Source organism: Tachysurus vachellii, chromosome 6 (assembly GCF_030014155.1).
Source record: "Tachysurus vachellii isolate PV-2020 chromosome 6, HZAU_Pvac_v1, whole genome shotgun sequence".
Classification (NCBI taxonomy): Eukaryota; Metazoa; Chordata; class Actinopteri; order Siluriformes; family Bagridae; genus Tachysurus; species Tachysurus vachellii.
The window spans coordinates 23,902,137-23,921,863 of record NC_083465.1 but is presented as its reverse complement, the minus strand read 5'-3'; the positions used below and the strand labels follow the sequence as shown (position 1 = coordinate 23,921,863).

The 19,727-nt window shown below is 39.1% G+C and overlaps 1 protein-coding gene across 4 annotated transcripts in view; it reads right to left on the bottom strand.

The window, feature by feature from the left end:
• Nucleotides 1–18,822, bottom strand: part of lef1 (lymphoid enhancer-binding factor 1) — a 38,518-nt gene extending 19,696 nt beyond the window's left edge. For 2 of the 4 annotated variants that reach the window (XM_060873039.1, XM_060873038.1), the window contains exons 1-3: nucleotides 17,936–18,822; nucleotides 16,420–16,486; nucleotides 14,810–14,937 (exon numbers count right to left, since the gene is read on the bottom strand). In XM_060873039.1, coding sequence (XP_060729022.1) covers nucleotides 14,810–14,937; nucleotides 16,420–16,486; nucleotides 17,936–18,208 — 468 coding nt within the window. In that variant the 5' untranslated portion in view covers nucleotides 18,209–18,822. The remainder of the gene's footprint in view (nucleotides 1–14,809; nucleotides 14,938–16,419; nucleotides 16,487–17,935) is intronic. The other 2 variants (XM_060873040.1, XM_060873041.1) reach the window with 1 other exon arrangement.
• Between the last annotated feature and the right edge of the window lie 905 nt (nucleotides 18,823–19,727).

Genomic DNA, 19,727 nt, shown 5'->3' with positions numbered 1-19,727 from the left:
GTGTATATAGGTTAGGCCAGTCAACATTTTCCTAACCGTTGATGTTTAAATTGTTCTCGTAGCAATTCTCCAAAAACACCCCCCTCCCCACTTACTACATTTTTGTACTCAACTCAATTATCCCACTTCTGCGACATGCAGGAAAAAAAAAAAGGGAAGCAGGACTTTTATGATAATCGCTTCCCACTTCTGTAATTTATATGCAATGAGGACTCGTGATGCTCACGGCTACAGTCGAGCAAGAGCGAAACGGTTCACTCAGTCAGGGAACTGAAACGTTGAAGCCAGATTCCCAGCCTAATAAAACTGTAAAAAAGTCAGCAAAGCTTGCCGTTATACATGCACTCAGTTCTCCCGAACTCCACCTACATTAATCTGGAGCTTAAGCAACATAACACTAAACTCTCTCAGTGTTTTTCACAAACATACGGCAAAAATCATGACTCTTGGCAGTCCTGGGGTCATGTGATTTCAACCCTAAATAAGTGATCTGTAGATTTGTGCATCGAGGAATATCATGAAAATAAGGATGCAAAAGGCGGCAACGTTACATAATTTGCAGATTGTCCATTTAACATTTTAGAGAACACAAACCACAACCAGCTCTTTTGTTTCCTATTCATTCATTTCTGAGGATTGCAGACTTCCTGGGTGAAACTTCACCCCAATGAACTGTAGAAAAAGAAAAAGATGCTGTAGAAAAAGAAGCAGCAAAAAACAATAAAACAACTGAGAAAACTTATTGTCTAAACAATAACAATACAACTACAAGAGTTTCATATGACACAAGACAAGCATTAAAAGAAGGAACAACAGATTTTCTTTTAGATAGTTGAATGTTGGGATGATGTGATGATCTAGCTATAGGGTTTACTCTATTTAGGTGCTTAAACAATGACGTTAAAAGGCCAAAGGCGGAACACACCCAAGCGCTGCCTACACAGTGGGGCTGGGGCAGGTGTTCCTGCTCAGATCAGCAGGAATGCGTGACCTTTACACAACAAAAGGTGAACACACACCATTCTACTGCCCTGGTACCTTCAAAGCATCTCAACAAGCTACAGAGCACCAATGAACTTGTTTGGGATACAACCATAAAATTAGATGCTTAAATAAATAACCAATTAGCACTGGAAAAAACAAGCAAAGCCTGCCATCTTCACTGGAGTGTTGAAAATGGAATGTGTTATTGGCAGGACATCCTTTTGGCCAAAGGCCTTAAATGTAACCAAACCCAATTAACAGAGAAGAAAGGGTGACTTTCGGCACATGCCACGCGCCTTGGGTAATGAGACAGAGAAAAAGTGAGCGAGTTTAGACAGAGGGAGACAGACAGAGTGAATAAGACTGACTGAAGGGGGTTTTAATAATAATAAAAAAAAAAAATAAATAAAAAAAAAAAAGGAGTAAGAGGAAAAATAAACGTTAGAAAGCCTGCCCTGGAGGGTGAAAAAACAAACAGTCACATCAATGAAGGGTTTGTCAGTCGTTCTTCACTACGAACAGTTCATCTTTTCCTCCGTGCTCAGAATGTCCTCAGATGACCAGAAATCTTAGCATGGCATCCATATGAGATGCCTCATAAAAAAGCCATTTATGTTTCATTTCACATCACTGATAAATGCTCATAATAAAACCTAAAAAAAAAAACCTATCCATATATTATCACAAAACTGACACATGTTAAACATTAAAGCCTTGTATAGTGATTATGGCATCCATCATACTGAACTTGTGTTACTGAGTCACTTGGCTGCTGGATGTGAAATCAGGCTCCAGTTAGAAGCCAAACATCAATGACTTTTCAAAACGTCATCTACTTTTATGCAGCATGAGTGAAAACTGTACACGCTTAGAAAATTTAAGAGGTTTCGGTTGTCCCTCTGGGGATCTTTAAAAGCTTTTATATAAAACAGCAGACTTCTCTATTTGACCAGGTTTGGAGTAAAATCATTTTAGGAGGCCAATGTTGATGCCATTTTGATGAACCCATCTACCATCTCAGTTAAACTGAATTTTAAACATCTTGAGCTATTAAATATAAAATATTTAACAATAAAATGCAAAGTTAAAACAAACAAACAATCTCAGAAAAGGGGTTCATGGGATAATTAAGGGTTCTACAGGTGTGCATTGGGGACCTGACAAAAGAGTCGCTGGAGTGGGTGGCTTTTACTTTCATGCGGGAGATCAGATATGAAGCTCTAAGCACAAAGAATCATTCATGAACATGAGGGCATACAGGGTGTTCTTGTGGTTCTGTGCTTTCATTCATCTTCACTAACTGCTTTGTCCTGGTGTGGTTAAAAACATTCAATTGTTTTGAATTTGAGAAGAGAAATAGAAAGTTACCAGAAAATATCGGATGTTTTGCAAAATACTAACTGGGTGTACTAAGTAAGTTGGTCAAACCTTCTGCAAAAGTGAGTAAGCATTAATTTTTTTTTTTTTCAAAAAGAATCGAATAGAATATATTTGATAGAAAATGTGTATTAAGCAATGCCCCAGAAGGACCACAGAATGGTGTACTCTCCTTATTGCTCCAGTGTAGGAAGCCAAAATTACACAATAATAGAATTTGTTCAATTACAGTTTCATTTAAGGGTTAACGTCAAATATATGGTGAAATTTAATTTCATTTAATGGTTAATGTCAAATATAAAGCAATTATATTAAAAATGCAAGGATTTAAGACACAGCTATGATCAAAAGATAATTTCGTGTATTATCTTACAGACCGAAAAAAATTAAAACCATGGCTAATATGGCTAAACAGACTAACAAGTTATGTATCTATTGTACACATTAGGCAGTAAATAAGCAGTACATAAAAAAAATCCCTAGATGAGTATTAGGAAATTTGGTCCGAGTATTACTTCGTCCAGGCATCTTTTTGCAAACAGGAAATATGTTTACACACTGCACAAAAATAAAAAAAACAAACAAACAACAAAAAAAAAAATACCGCTTTTGGAGGTGTTTAGTTAATATGCCATTTCAAAACACAGCCCATGTGTACTCCATAATTAACCCGGCAAAGGACAGGTCACATAACCAATGCAGACACTACTGCACTGACAGACATTAACAATAAATCACAAATAGATTCAGACACGTTTTAGTGGCATGCTGCCAAAGTCAACGCAAAACAAAGCTACTGTTTCTCATCTTGCCAAAACGTGACGGCTAAAAAAAAAAACCCAGAAATGACTCAATGATTATATCATTGTGTGTTTCAATATGAACCAAAAGACTCTGCAGGGATGAACCTTAAAGCTTTAAGATTAGTATTTTGTGTGTGTTGAGACTAATATTCAACTTCAACTTGTTTTTTCGGTCCATCTCAGTGCCTCGTCTCACCCATTAGTGATCTAGATCAAAAGCAGGATTTTAAATATGAAGATATTTAACTGAACATGACTGCATGTTCATATACAGACCAAACTATTACATTTGGATAACCTTGCTACAAACCCACACAAACCCGTGTGATCTGGTTTAAAGCTTGGTCATAACCAACAATTTTGGCCAACATGGCCAACCACTGAATGTTCATCTGTGATTTGTCAGAATGTTTTGCATCTTGAAGGCTTCTGTGATATCAGCATTAAAAAGCCAAAGGCATTATTCTGTTTTCTGTGTGTCTCACTGGAATGCAACTAAGTAAAGCATTCTAAAGCTAATCACGCAAGCAACATTGTGAAACTATGCTGGTTTTTAAACTATTTAAATCTCTGCTTAGTCATTTGAGTCACGTGGGGCTCTTTGGTTGTTGTGGTTTTCCAGTGGCTGAATAGGGGCCTTGTGGATGTTTATTGGTGTATGATGGTTGGGCGAGTGTCTGATTGGTTGCGCAGGGTTTTGAGAGGGTTTGGCTGAGTTCTTGGCCCCCCTGAAGCCCGAGGCTCATTAGCACAGCAGGGCCTGGTCACATCAAAGCGCTGCCGAAAGGTCAAACATTCCACTGGAGCAACCCAGTCAGCAGGCCCGGCTGCTCCTACCGAACAAACGCGTGCGTGGATAACACACCCACACACATGCACGCACGCAATTAATTAATAAAAACTCAGCATGGTTGAACCAACCCCTCACAAAAAGCCACACAAGCAGATCTGAGAAACAAGAGCGATCATTTCTACTGATCTCTACAGCCTTCGTGACCTCGATGAAGCACAAATGAATGAACGAGTGGTTACTCCCTCTTCATGGCTGGTGCCAGCTTTATATTCAAGTTATTTATAGCCAGCGTTCTCCAGCAGCTGTTACGCATCGCGTTGCATCTGTTTAGCTGGGGTTTAGTGCTAAACACGCTACGTGTGTATGGGTGTACATATGAAGAAAAGATGTGGCAAAAATTTTTTCATAGTAGATGTTTCACTAGTATGGATATGAGAAGAGTAAAATGGCAGTGAGAGAGACGGAGTGTGTGTGTGTGTGTGGGGGGGGGGGTGTTTAACACCTTTTGGCAGACACTGAGGTGATGAGGCTGAGGAAGAGGGAGGGACGGGCCTGCTGTGTTGATAGTGCTGCACTCTCGTTCACACAGGTACTCAGCAGTCTGCATGTGAATGCCTGTCAGTCTGGATTTGAGGAAACCCACAGTGAGAGGAGAATGGTGCCTGCTGATGGCTTTATATCCCTAGCAGTATGGCGGCCTTTCTCTTTCTTTAATGCTCGATCCTCTCATTATCTGTCTCTCAATGCAGCAGGGCTGAATTCAGGTTAATGTTTGATTGATCATCAGTCTCAAGTCCTGTGATGTTATTCATCAAAACATGAATGATATAGATTAAGGTACAAGTTATTCAAACTTGCACTATCCAAACACATTTTCTTGCTTTGCTAATGTGATGCGTGTTTTTTTTTTTTTTACATAAGATGCAACACAAAATATCTATGAAGGTAACGATTTAATATTTCAAAGCCACAAATGGAGTCCTTTGGTGACGAATGACTATGTAATTTAGCCCATGACTGAATATGCCTTGAAATGTAATACTTAATACACAAAATTTGATTAATTATCTTGTGAGAGTGAACTGTATTTGTATAACAATTGTAACGATTAATAATATCCCAAAGCAGCTTTACAGAAATCCAAATGTATATTTAGATCTAGCGGAACCAGATTCATTCATCCTCTTCACACCAGATAGTGACATCATAGATCATGACTGTTCTACTACTGTATAAAGTCAGACATTAGTGTGCTGAGTGGATGCTGCACACTATGAAGAGTCGATATGATTAAAGTAGCATTTCTTATGTACAAATCGACAGAATCCAGGTGAGACTACTCTTGATCTTACTCATTTTAAAATACAAAATGGCACCACATTTACTTGTGCCTCAACATAGAAATTCCTGGGTAGACATTATTAGAAAAAGTCCTATTAGATAAGATATGATGACTGATTTAAACACTTCAGCGTGTTTATCGCCTGCCTCTACTCTACTTATGCCATGTTGAGGCGATTGGCTCATTTGTGACACATCCTGTAATAACACAGATTATCAACATCATCCAGTCTATATGTCTAAATTGCTGAGATTGTGCTTTTTATCCTGCTGTTTTTAATCAGCTCACAAACTTGTGATGGGATAAAGAAGTAGTGATGGGGAAGATTTCATCCTCTCCAGGAATATACCAGCTCATTTCCCAAGCACTAAATCGCCCATCTTGACAGGTTTTAACCTTGTATTCACACTTGACCCCTTCCTGATTAATTGCCATTTTGAATCGGACATTAAAGCGCATGTGTGAAAGCAGCCAGTGTGAGGGACACGATAATGAACAAAGTAAGGCACCAAGGGCAAAACAAATCCTGCATTCACATGTCTGCACTGCTACTCAGTTCATCAAAAGATATTATGAAGCTTTGAAACAAGGTCTCTTGTTTATTAAAAAAAAGGAAAGGCATTGAAAAGCTCTATCCATTTGAACTTGTGGCCCTGAGCCACCTGAGTAAAGACCTCCCATTTTCAGTCTCCACCCACGATCAGCCTCCGCACAGACCTGCAACCGCAAAGCCTTCATGTCCAGGTGTGTAATGTGTACAAAAATCTTAGACCTACTTAATGACGAGGCACTTTTCATCAAATGGCTAGTCGGTCATTGTTTTGCACAACAAGGACAGAACAGCCAAAAGGACATTGTACTAAAGACACTCACACCCCTGCTCCCTTCTCTGGAGGCGGCTTTAGTAGGTAGGACAATGCTGCACTACTAACGGGCCGCATTGTGTAGGATTAGCTAGTTAGCCTCAGCACAACTGCTTTTCAGGCTGGGATTATAAAGTGAAAAACACACACACACACACACACACACACACGCATGCTTACTTTAAACAAATGCCTTTTCCCCACCCTTGTATGATGACGGCGCACTTCAACAAGCTCTCGAGAGTCGGTGAGCACCTCCCCCAGTCGATACTTTTGAAGAAGCGCCTCGGTGACTTGTCAGGGGCCAAAGCAAACGAAACACGGCCCTGTGTGGAACAAGGCCAATCACAACGACTGAAGGATGTGCGCAAGGCCTTTGTTTTCTTTTGCCAGTAGGCGATTTTAAAAGGAGATAAAGAAAGAGGGCTGGATGGTGATAGGGGAAAAAAGGATTGGAGACATTTGAACCCTGCGTAGAGAACTGAAAATTAAAAAAAGGGTTAAAGAAATAAAGACAAATAAGAATCATGTTCGCTCTCCAACAGATGTGCAAATTGTAAGTGATGGTATTATATTTTGTGAGTGTGTGTAAGTCTATGCAAATCCCTTAAAATGCCACTTACTTCTCTAACATGAACATAAACAGCGGTACATGGATCAGATTTATGAGCCACAAATATCTGCACTATGAACCTGCTTTAATGTTTATTAAAAAAAAAATCTCAACTTCTGTTGAATTGTTTGCATTTCAGAAAGTATTTTCACCATTATCCACCACACTGCTTTTTAATAAAATCAAATCATTTCTTCACTGCATGTACATTTTGAGTGAAAAAAATTAAATGAAATTGTATTAACAGCTGCTATAACGAGGGATCAAGGCGATGTGTACCCTGATCAGACACGCATACAAGCGCCATCACAGACGAATACTCACATGAACGCTCTTGCTGAAAACTTTTATGCATTTCATCATCCTGTATCCAAGGACAGAAAAGATAAACAAAGAAACACTAACTCTGAAATCAGCAGAGAGAGAGGAGATGTGATCAAGTGTATAGTAACAAGCAGCAGAAGAATAAAAATAAAGTAACTGAGAAAGAGAAAGTAAGACAAGAGAAAAGAAAAGAACAATAATAGCAAATGACAGAGACGGTACAAGAGAGAGAGCCAAAGTGCATGAAAGAGAAATTCTGGGTCTATGAACATACTTCCATTAGCTAAAAACCAGGACAATGCTGAATAGAGGTGAGCAATACGACAAAATATATCTCGGTTATCTACAATATATAGATTTGACAAACTAATAGCAAAACAGTGATGAGTTTAACGATAAATCTGCAAAACTCTGAGCTTAAAGATCAAATCACCTTGTTTTTTTTTTTTTTTTTTTTTTTTTTTTTAAAAAAAGGTGTTATCTGAAAATAAATACATACATAAACAAACAAACAAACAAACAAAAACAAAACAAAAAAAAAAACTATTGTGATCCTTTGGGACAATGTTGAATTTGATATTATTTCATCATATTGCCCTGCTATAATAGTCCACCTCATCAGTCTCATATTGTGAAAGCCCTAAGCACCCCAGAAGGGCACTTGAACACTTAGTGATCCTGTGGCCAAACACTCAAGAGCTTCCTGGCCAGACGAAGTCCGTTTATGCAAGTCCAAATCAATTAGCGAACAAGACTGAATAAAGCTAGAACACTGGTTCAGAGATGATAAACCTTAACAACATCTCAAATACATGAAGATGTAATGACTGGTTATTACGAACTTAAGTTGCATTCTTGACATCTCCTGATCTGTGTATATATTTATGATGCATCTAGAGCTTTCCTCTCTGTGGTCACGTCACTGTACTAATGTATTATTTCAGATCACCTGCCACAAAATGTGCCAGCATATCAAAGGGTATAATAATAATAAAAAAAAAAACTAACAATTCTTTTTCCTGGTTACGTACTGGCTTCTGTTCACGCTCCTGGTGATTTCCTGGAAATTGTGCTAACTTTTGGTTGTGGCTAAATGCTGGGTGAAACTTAACAGGACTTTCACTTTTGTTAGGTGTTCTCCCTTAATCAGGTGTGTGGAACTGTGTTTCATTCATGTGTCTATCAAAACCTTGAGCTATTCAGATATGCTTTGGATTTGCACATTGGGGTCAGTGGGATGGGATGCTAGGGCATTATGTGGACAATGGGGGAACGGATGAGAGATAAACATGGGGACATCTGCACACATCCACTGTGGACTCTTGTTTCCTGCTCTGCTGGACAGCAGCAAGTGCTAAGTGCAAACTAAGCGAGCGTGTTGTGGGTTATCGTCCTCTATGTTGCAAGAGACGAATGCTCAGGTAACCAAGACACTAATCAAGAACCACGAGTAATTGCTCTGATGGATTTCATCTTGGAACAGAAAAAAAAAGACGGTCCTGAGCTCTCTCATTTTCTCTTCCCTCATCATCCTCCTTCCAACACACACACACACACACACCTCCTTCTCCTCTCCTTTTTCTAATTCCCCCCTCCACCCCCTTCTCTCCCTCTTGCGCTCACGAACAGCAGCCAAGACTCTCCATCTAGTCGGAGGCAGGAGGCTTTGAAGAGATCAAAGGCAAGGCCGCGAGCAGTGCGGCACTCTGGGAATACAGTGAGCCTCTCTGCTCCTCAGCCCCATTTTCCAGAGTCATGTCGGATTGCAGCTGGATTGCATTCCGCCGGTTTTCTTAATGCTCTTGGTTTTGACTTTGACATTAGTGAACCCCCCACCCCCACCCCCCCTTCACTTCTTCAAAACAAGAGTGAGACGGGGGGTGACGTAAAAGACAAAAAAAAAAAAAGAAAGAAAGGCAAAAGAAAAAAACAGAATAAAGAGAATGAGAGAAGCATGCACTAGTGTAAGAGGGGAGGGAGAGCGAGAGATCGACAGAGTGATTTTTATTTTCACAACTCCATAATTGGGCAGTTCAAAGGGAACGGGGGGTGTTCTGGTTGGGGGCTGGGGTGGAGGGGAGCATTTGTTTTCAATTCTGTGGCCAATATGAAAGGAGCGACAAACTTTTATGAGTTTCCCAAAAATTAAAGACAGGTTTTTTTCACAGTCAAAGAACAGGCAGTTTTGGGGGGTTTTTTTCATGATGGAGACCACACAAAAATGAACTGATAGCAAACCGCAAGAGAGAGAGAGAGAGAGAGAGAGAGAGAGAGAGAGAGAGAGAGAGAGAGAGAGAGAGAGAGAGAAAAGAAGGGGGGGGGGACATAAATGTGCTGGTAGAGACAGAAAAAATTAAGAGGGGGGAGCAGCTGTATCCATACATCCATTAAAGCGGCAGGCTAATAAAGCCTGGTGGCAGCCGTCCCTTTGTACTGCAATTCAGCCGAGGCCAGAATCGAACTCGTGCTGCACAGAGCATGAATACTTCAGTGTTGTCGGCTCCTCTGAGCACACGGGCCTCTTTAACTCTCACCCACAGAGACGGGCAAAAAATAATGAGCTTCTGCAAAAAGATAGAAGTTAAAAAAGAAAGAACTGTAACTTTGTGCTTCAGTCGCCATTGATCATCTGTGCCACTGAGGGGACGTGCGGCTGCTTATTCCAGCGTCTGAAGTTCAGAGGAGAACTGGGATTTAACAAACACACACACACACACACACACACCTCCCACTGAATCCCATATCTGTCAACGTACAAGTCCACAGCTCAAGCATTTCCTTTATCACGGCTGCATCCGACATTGTGCATGTCAAGCATTCGTTTCTGTCATTCTACAATATACAAAATCACTAAAAACAAGCTGAATCTGTCCCAATTTACAGATCACCGCCCAAACATGGGATTAACGTCAAAAGTGGATGTCGCTATGCACTAGACAGATGTTCATCAGGAACAGTATGAAATTTTCGGTCATCTGAGGAAATCGGAGCAAGCCATCAGAATTAAACAGACTAAAGAAAACATGCGGTGCAAACACAGAAGCCAGTCTGATAAGCGAGTGACAACAGCGCAGGGCTGAGCAGACGCCTCATAAGGCATTTACCCAAGGTCACACATATCCGTTAAGTCACAACAACAAGTCGTGTGAATGCAAACACAGGACAATTTTATGACTTTCATACTTAGACTCAAGACCCAGGGTGTGAAAAATCACTACAGAGGTGAAGAGAAAGAGACAGAGAGAGAGAAAGAGAGAGAGAGAGAGAGTCTAAGTTAACAGTATTAGTTAACATGCAAGTTATTTTGCTAGCGCATGTTGGCTAAAGTTTCATTAATTTTTGTTAAATGATAAACAATATGCATCACAATATTTAAGGCTTGCTAACATAGTGCCAGAAATTTGGTAGCAACACATTAAAAATAAATCTGGTATCACCAGAAAAGCGTACGATAATGTAATCGATCAAAATATTCATAAAGATTTCTCATATCAGACAGTCCTTCTGAAAAGCGCAGCACATACGATACTGGTGCAAAATTAATGTGGGAGGAAAATAAAATAATGTAGTAATAACGTTAAGCTCAAAGACCTACCAATCACACATTTCCAATTCAATACCAATATTTATTGTTTATTAACCAATGCTGACAGTCATGTGTGCATCAGCTTTGTGCTTCGCAAGCACTGATTAGAAAACTTTGGATACAGCTAAATACAGCAGGGCTTTGTTGCTAGTTCCGGAGAATGTTTTCCTCTTAACGCCACCAGACTAACCACATACAAATTACAACTCTGACACTCAGGTGAAAGGTTTTCACAGAACCATTTATAACCACTTCAATAAAAAAAATATAAAAAAAAAAAAGAAAAGAAAAAGAAAAAAAAAGAAACACATACTTTATTTCCTCACCCCCACACCCGTTCTCTCTCTTTCTCAAAAATAAAAAGCCCTCAGCCACATGGATTCAATAGAGCAGTGTTTAGTGCTGGATGGAGACGGAGTATCGATGGCTTTGTTTATAAAGCCTGAATGTGCATCAGCACTTCAAAGGCCTGCGGGCTGCCACACACACACACACACTGTGAGGTCTGTGTGTTCAGACCTGCTCTGCAGATGACATGGCCGTCTCTGTGACCCTCCTCACTGACTCACTGCATGTGTGGAAGCTTTATTGCTACTGTAAAGTAAGACAGAAATGAAATGAACACCTCAATGCTATAAAATGCTTCAGCATGTTTACAGTCTATGTGCATGTCTTGTACGAATATGATTTGTTCCACTGCGCTGTTGCATTCTGACGTTTGCTTGATGCAAGGTGTTTTCTGTTATGTGACAGTAGGCCAACTCATGAGTTTATTTTAATTCTAAAGTTTAAATTCATTATCATTTCTTTGGCAATGTTGTAAATTGTTTAAGTGCAGTGTCAGTGCTTCGAAAAAAAAAAAAAAAAAGGTTTTCCTCGATCAGAAAGCCTTTAGGACAGAAATCTTTAAGCCCTTCACTTTCTTTTAAAAGATGACAAAGCCGTTTTATTGTCTTAATAACTAAGAAAACAAAAAATGACAGACTGGTGAGTAAATGACTGTTTCTAATGAAAGTGATAAAAGAAACTAATTTATCTTGTGGAGCTTCCACGTCATTTAATGTAACAGGAAACAGTTCAAAAGCTCTTCTAGTTGTTGGCTTGTACAATTGGATTAAATCATCATCGAACATGCTGTGCTTACAGTACCACCACGCATATCCAATAAGTTCTGAAGTGTTTTTTTCCTTCACTGAAAACTTTGGGGTTTTTTTCATGGCAGAGCATCTGCTAGGGTACAAAAGGTAAAGCCAGGCCATGTAACATGTTAGTTCTGGTGGAAGAAATCAGACAATAATAAGTGGTTGATGTCAAAACGAATTAGACCAGTAAGACAACCATGCCATCCGCTGTATCATTGAGACAAATCAGCTGCTTGAACAGCATAATACGCAGGCTAGATTTTAAAAAACAGTGATGAATAGGGTTGCCTACTCCACCTTAATGCATTCTGTACATAGCTGTTAATCTGCCAATCGAGTAAGGGTGTAAGGTTTGTTTTTACCATTTACAGTACTACCTTTGTCATTCATGGATTTTATTCCCAGCAAAACTAAAATGACTGATTTTTTTTTTTAAATAATTCCACAAGGCCACAGCCAACTCCTTGAGTTTCAAGACCAGTCCTTGAAAAAGTTGGCAATCTGAATAAAAAGGCATTAGTGAGACAACCCATACTCAGGAAGCATGGCTTGCTGGGAAATGTGGTTTGCTGACATTGACGCCGCAGAGCCTGCGAAGAAAGGAAGCTCGGTTAACGGCAGTGTTAAATCGCGTTAGGTAAGCCAGGGTTAGGGGAGGCTGTCATTCCACGGCATATCCACCCTGAGGAAGAAATCCATCATGTCCCACATCAAAGGAGAGTGTGTGAGAGTGTGTGATCTATCGCCAGCTTCCAGCCCTAATGGGCGGGTAAGCGGGATGAGCATGACCTTTGAACTACCACTGAAATCCTACACAATCTTACATTCAAACAGCAAATTAGCAATTACAGGAACGCTTAAAGAATTTATTCCTGAAGCTTGGGTTGGTATGAAATGGGTGCAGAAAAAACAACTCTCAAAAGATCAACCACTGTGTGCCAATACATACTGGAACAGAATAAAAAGAAAAAGAAAGAAAACAAACAAACAAACAAACAGACAAACAAACAAACAAAAAAAACCTCAATTTGCTGTGACATCCCAAGTGCTTCCCTGCACATCTGTATTATAAAGCCTCAGATACATCTTACTACCAAAAACTTTATGGTATAAACCCAGCTTAATAATTACCCACGATCCCTTTAGCTTCTATTAATCAGCCACAGGATAGGAAATGGAATCAACTTACAAAATGTTGCAAGTCTTAACATAAAACTGTCACTTTAAGCCACGACGCGATTTCTGGCAGCGTTCCCATAGCAAGGTGTTAGCTAATTGATGGATTACAGACCAGACTTGTAACTTCTTCTCTGTGCCTGCCCTCCAAGGCATGAAAATGATGAAATGAAGCACCAGATTGCTTTCCCCTGCCTTCGTATTCTTCCACCACCTCCTTTTGGCGAGTGGTTTATGAAGAAACGTGAACCATTGCACAGACAGTCACTCTAAATAACCCAAAACGGAACAGCAAAACCTCACACGAGCCCCTGCTGATCGCTCCCAAACATGCCACGAAAGGAACAGGAACTCAGCATGCTGCCAAACAAAACCCATCCTCTTACCAGCCTTCTCTCTTTTTATCTTCATCCTCTCTTTTCTGGAGACCATTCTTGATGATAAAAAAAAAAAACTTCCCCATTTATGAGGAAAAGGAACAGTAAGTGACAAAGGGCAATGGAAATGTTCCTGGCTAAAATTAGCTGCAATTCTGATATACACAGTGATTTACTAATGACGTTTAGGTAGATCTCAGATATCATTTCCAGATTTCAGGATACTGGAGAAGCTCTACACCAGAGCAACATGCGCAGACTCCATGGGCCACTGCCACTGGTAAGCTAATAGCAGCACGGGTCAGTGAAGCCAGCCTGAGGGAGCATTTAAATCTCACCACTGCTTTCTTCGCTAAACTCACAGTCTCATACCTTCCCACAGTCAGGTAGCAGCGGAGCAAATCTGCTGAGCGGCAGAAAAGCCGCCGACCCTTGACTGGGTGTGTGTCAAGCTCTGGAATGTCATGGCCAATGGAAATCTATCCAAACTTCAGGGAATGAAAGAAGAGGGTGGGGGGCAGGGGTAGTGCCTTTGATCTTGGAAAAAACTGATCCCAGGCTTGAGATACTGTGTCAATGTATTTGAGCCAATGGAGAACGTGAGAGAACGAGAAAAAAAAGGACGTAGTCCTTCACGTTGCACAGAATGTGTGTCCGAAGAAATAAATTGAAAATTAGACATCAAACCAATAATTAGACAACACTCATCATGTGACACCAGACCCAGGCAGCAGTGTGTGCAAAAAGCTTCCTACATCACTTTTATCTAAAACAAATGAACACAAACACCTTGAAATGTACAGGTGCCTTCTCTAGCATCCTTTCATCATAACTGAACTCCCATACTGGCAGAATCGGTGCATTTGCTCAAGATCAGCACACGCAGGCTGGAGCTGGGTGAACAATGCCAGAGATGAGCTCGTATGTTAGCCTGCGGCGGGTGCCTGTCCCCGACACAGGGCCACTGCCAGACTGTTCTCCATACAAAAACCTCCAAACAGGATTAGAGTGGACAGCTGCTTGAATGTCCTGCATCTTTTTTTGCAGGCACCAAAGATTTGCAAAGAAGCTGAGCAGACTGAGAGCGAGTAGCACCAAAGAAAGAAAGACGAGGTATAGATTACGTATAGCATCAAGCTTCTCGTACTGTTCACATATCTGTAAACTGAACACATTCAATGCTTCCCGATTTTAATAGGGAATATTATGCAGCATGCTAGAAGCCAGAGTTGTATGATAAGCATTTCTCTCATAAACATCACCACATGGTTGCCAGGTTCTCAGTCACAACATGAAGCAAATTGTCCAAATTTACTCAAATCAGCATTACTCCCATCACAATATAGAACAGTTAAAAATCATGCCCAACAAGGGCACATCTAGTGCTGATCTGTCCTACAGCAAAAGAACAAGAGTAGACAAAACCCACCGTTCTGGGCATAGGAGGCGAGAGGGAGCCGTTGTTCATGTAGGGTTCGTTGTTCATGTTGGTCATCATGATGTAACTTGGGTAACCAGAGTAGGCATGCCCTTTACTGTACAGATCTTGGAGCTTTCCTGAAAACAGGACAGGGTGGTTATTTTGCTTATTCAAATACAAGGCCTTTAGCAAGGAAAGTAAAATCCAATGGAATTTAAACAGGGCTAAAGAGATCTGTAATACACATCAAAGTCTACAATAAGCTATTACAAATGATTATGAAGTTATTCATAATAGGAAAATGAGTCATGTTATTTGCTAACGTGCAAGAAATTATTTTTAAAAATGCATATTTTTATTACTCAGCCTTAAAGAATGAATGTATTCAGAAAGCAAAAACAAATAGAAAGTTCATCGTTCGCTTCTTTAATTTACTGCAAAATAAATCGATTCAACATGTCATATGTACACTAAAATTCTTTGCTTTTTCTTAAGAATGCGGCAAAAAAAGATAAAAAAAGAAAAAAGATCAATAACAAATAAAATAGCAATAAAATAATATCACTGCCTGTAATGACTGTGTTAAATATAAGTACATTTAGAATTAAACCTTAAACGTATCTCTTTCAGTTCCTTCATTTATTGTTCTTTCAGTACACACGACTCTATAAAAAGTCTCTTTCAACATTTTATTAAATGTTTTCATCCTTCATCTTCTCCAGAGCACAGCCCTGGTTTTTAGTAGGACAATAGAAGCCCTCTTTGCCAATTAGCAACAATTAACACACAGTATCTCACACACAGACATACACTCAAAGTATCAAAACACATACGACCCCCGACTGTTTACGGAGGTCCTCAAAGTGCTCACGTTTTTGTGTTAGTGTGAAAGAGACACAGAAAGTGTTTGGAACAGGAGGTTGCTTCTAAAGGAAGACCAGACAGAAAGACAGCCTCCTGTGTAAGAACGGTGGGGGTGTGAGCGAGACCGATTTCGGGGGTGGTGATGTGCGTGTTCTCGGTTTAAAGAGTGGGGCTGAATACTATTCACAATGACCCGAGAACAAAAAGGGCTACAAGCCCCACTATTGTGAAGTCCAACACTCGGGCGTTAGATTGACAAGCAATCAGTGAAGATCAAATGAACTCCACAGCAACATGTCCCTGATGGTAGCACTGGGCTGTGTGTGTGTGTGTAGGCCAAAGTGTCAGTGGGAGTCCTCTAGACCACCACACTGGCACGTGCAGAGCACCGTCAGCACAAAGTCTATTGCTCGTCTTATTGACAAAAGCAAAATGGAGCTAAAAGATGGATAAAGCATTAAAAAAAAAAAAAATAAAAGCTTTGGTTTGGGATTGCAAACAATAAATTTTTCAGTGCTTTGTAAAAAAATATGCAAATTTAGACCTGTTTTACTGCACAAAAATTGAAGGCGACAAGCAATTTTAGACACCATATACATACACAAACATAAATGGTTAAAAATATAAACATAAAATTTTATAAGCAAAATTTCTGTATAATACAAAGAGCCTTGTACTAACTGCACATGGTGTGTTACGTGGAAAAAAAGAAGATTTAAAAAAAAAAAAAAAAAAAAAGGCCAGGAATCACTTACCATCATCCGGATGTTCTCTGTGTTTTTCATGATAGGAGTCTGGGGTTATTTGGGACTGTCTAGCTGCCTGTTAGAAAAACAGGAAATAAAGATTTGATAATTGATCATATTCATGCTATGCATGTTAACACAACAATCATTAAAAGAAATGGAAAAAGAGGGAAAGCAACAAGGCTTTTCAACTCATAGGTTTAAACGAAGTGTTTTTCTTTCCTTGTGGAGATGAATATTTAATATATAAGTAAATATCTTTTGCCAATAAACAGTCCAAATCTGTACTTCATATTTGTTCTGAGAAGACAAACCTGAGACAATAAAAAGAAATCTGTGCACACACACACACACACACACACAGAGTGCAAAAATAGAGCTTAGAGCCAAAGATCTGCAACGAATTTCTAATCAACATTTAGCCAAGTGTTTGATTCTTCCTCACGACACTTCCTAACCCTAAATGTTGACCATGTCAGGAGGGAAGCTTTTCATTAACATTGGCTAATAAAGCACATTCTACTCCATTCATGCTGTGATAAATGGTTTATAGTTTGTAATAAAACAGTCTCAGAGATCTGGAATTACACAAATAAGACCTACTTTTTTTTTTTAATATTACCAATTATGATTAGTAATGTTTGTTTAGAAAGATCTCTTTATCTCCAGAAAAGGCAGAAAGACACTAAGACAGGATGCAACAAAGCCGGATCATTTGCATCCACACATCCTTGGCAAAGATTAAAGAGAATTTTACTACCAAAAAACAAACAAAAAGCAGACATGTAGGCAGTAAAAAGAAATGTCCAATCTTTGAACAAAAAACGGGTTTCATTTTAAATAAGTTAATGTAAGGCAACGAACAGAAAACAGAACAAATGAAATAATTGAAATAATAAATGGAATAAAAAAACAGAACAAGTAGCTTTATCTCTGCAACCAAAATGTTCTTAAATACGTGTAATAAATAAAAACAGCATGGCAGATTAAAATGTTTAAAGTAGAAAAAATTAAAATTGAAGATTTGTATTTATATTTAAACATTATTAGTATTTCTATTACTCAAACTAGAATTTTATTCATTTTTCCCCCTTAATATTTAGATTGCTATTCCATCCACATCTCTATGAGCAAACAGCAGCATTATTATCTTATTTAAAAAAAAATAATAATAAATCAACAAGTTATTTATTGGTTATTTGCGTATATATAAATTGTGCGTAAAAATTATGCGGGTTTGTCTTTAGAGGTTAAACGAGTTTCACTCAATAAGGATGAATGTGTTTACATTTTAAATGAAATGAAAATCAGAAGCAAGTCGACAACACGTGGAGTTAAATACAGCAAAAGAAAAGAAAAAAATATCAGGATAAAACAGTATAATAATTAAAATCAATGAGATTTCTTGCTAAACACCAGATAGCTCGTATAAATAGTTTAGAAAGAATATAAATAGGTTTTTTTTTTTTTTTTCACTCAAAATCACTCAATAAATAAAATAAAGCCCAGAAATAAATGTACGCACATGTTTGTATTCATTAGTGAGGAGATGATGTGAGAGTTTGGTGGAGTTGTGAATCTGAGGACTCACATCATGGCTGTTGCTGTTCGGACTCGTTTCACTCTCATTGACCAGAGATGATTTGAGCTCAGCCAGGTCTCCTTCTTCTTCAGAGTTGGTGATTTCTGCGAAGTTCTGCTCTTTCTGTGGGTCTCCTTCGTCCTTGAACGGGATCATCTCGTCTGTGGCGCAGAGCTCCGGGTCTCCACCGCCTCCACCACCCGCCAGCTGCGGCATGTTTCACACCTTTTTCCTGACAACTTTCTGCAGCAGCAACAGCTCAAAAAAATCCTTTTCACACCGAATTTCAACCTTTTTACAATCTGAACGCGGAGTCTGTTCTACAAACAACACTATAACCTACAGTAACTCGGCTCAACTAACGACGTAAACAAATCCAAAGTGAAATAAAAACGTGTTCAGTTTTGGGTTAAAAAAAATCTTTTTTTTTCTGAATGAACCCAAAAAAAGGAAAACGTGTAATTTTTCCCCTTGTGATGAAGCGACTCCGTATTTCGTGTATTCCCTTGTCTGAAATTGTCCTCTTGAGAAAAACAAAAATAAAAACAGTCTTAAAGTTTGTTTGGTTTGTTTGGCTAGTTAACCAAAACACTCTCACCTTCTCCTCTCCACGCCACTCCAAGTCTTCTTAACTACACGTTAAACTCTTACAAACGTCCACGAACACCTCACAACTCGGCTTTTATTCAGAATTTCGGTAAACGAGCTACACACACAAAAAAAAATCTCCCACCAACTCGCTTGTTGTGAAAAGCGCCGCACGCGCGGACACAGCACAAGTTCCGAAATGGAGCAGCGGCTCCGCGCGATATGCAGCACATTGGAGCGAGCGCGTGTGCGTGCGTGTGTGTGTGCGTGAGCGCGCCTGCGTGTTTGTAACGTAGCAACGACTCTCCTCCCCTTTTTTTCCTCTTCCAGCTCCCGCATTGACTGTGAAGGTAGAGATGAAAGAGACGCCGCCGCTCTGATTGACACTCCCGTAAGAAGGAAGGAGGAAGATAGGAGGAGGGAGGAAGATGGGAGGGAAGGAAGGAGGGAGAGTTTATACATCTCTCATCGGCAAATCTACAGAAGAAGAAGAAGAAGAGAGAGAGAGAGAGAGAGAGAGAGAGAGGTGTGTAGGTTTAAAGATTATGACCTGTACACCAGTGTCTACTTTTTGTCTGTTTGTGATTTCTAACAAAATTGACAGATACACCTCAAACTATATAGTGAACAAAACTAAGGTGGTGTATTTTATTTTAAAACATAGAATACTATTAAGTCTTTGATGCATAAATTAGTCTGATGCTTTAGTTTGATTAGTTTGATGCATAAATTACAACTGCATGTCATTTTTTAATTGTATAATAATAATAATAATAATATTTTTTTAAATAAATCTTACTTGTATTAAAAAAACAATTGCTTGTTCATATGTATGTGAAACAGCCCAGAAACCTTCTACATTATTTTATCTGAAATGATAAAATAAAGCATGTTTATGAACAAAATTAATTGGCATTAGGTACTAAAATACAAACTGTTTATGATGATGTACATAATGATGCTAGTACTGATAATGAAATGAAAATATCATCTTCGAACCATGTCATTGATTTGTACGATTTACACAATTCACAATGAAGCTGATTTCTGAAGTTAAAAAAGCAACAAACAAAACTTGTATAAAATTAGAAAAAGGTATATGATGTGTGTTTACATAAATAAAACTGCCTTAAATTGATTGTCCATA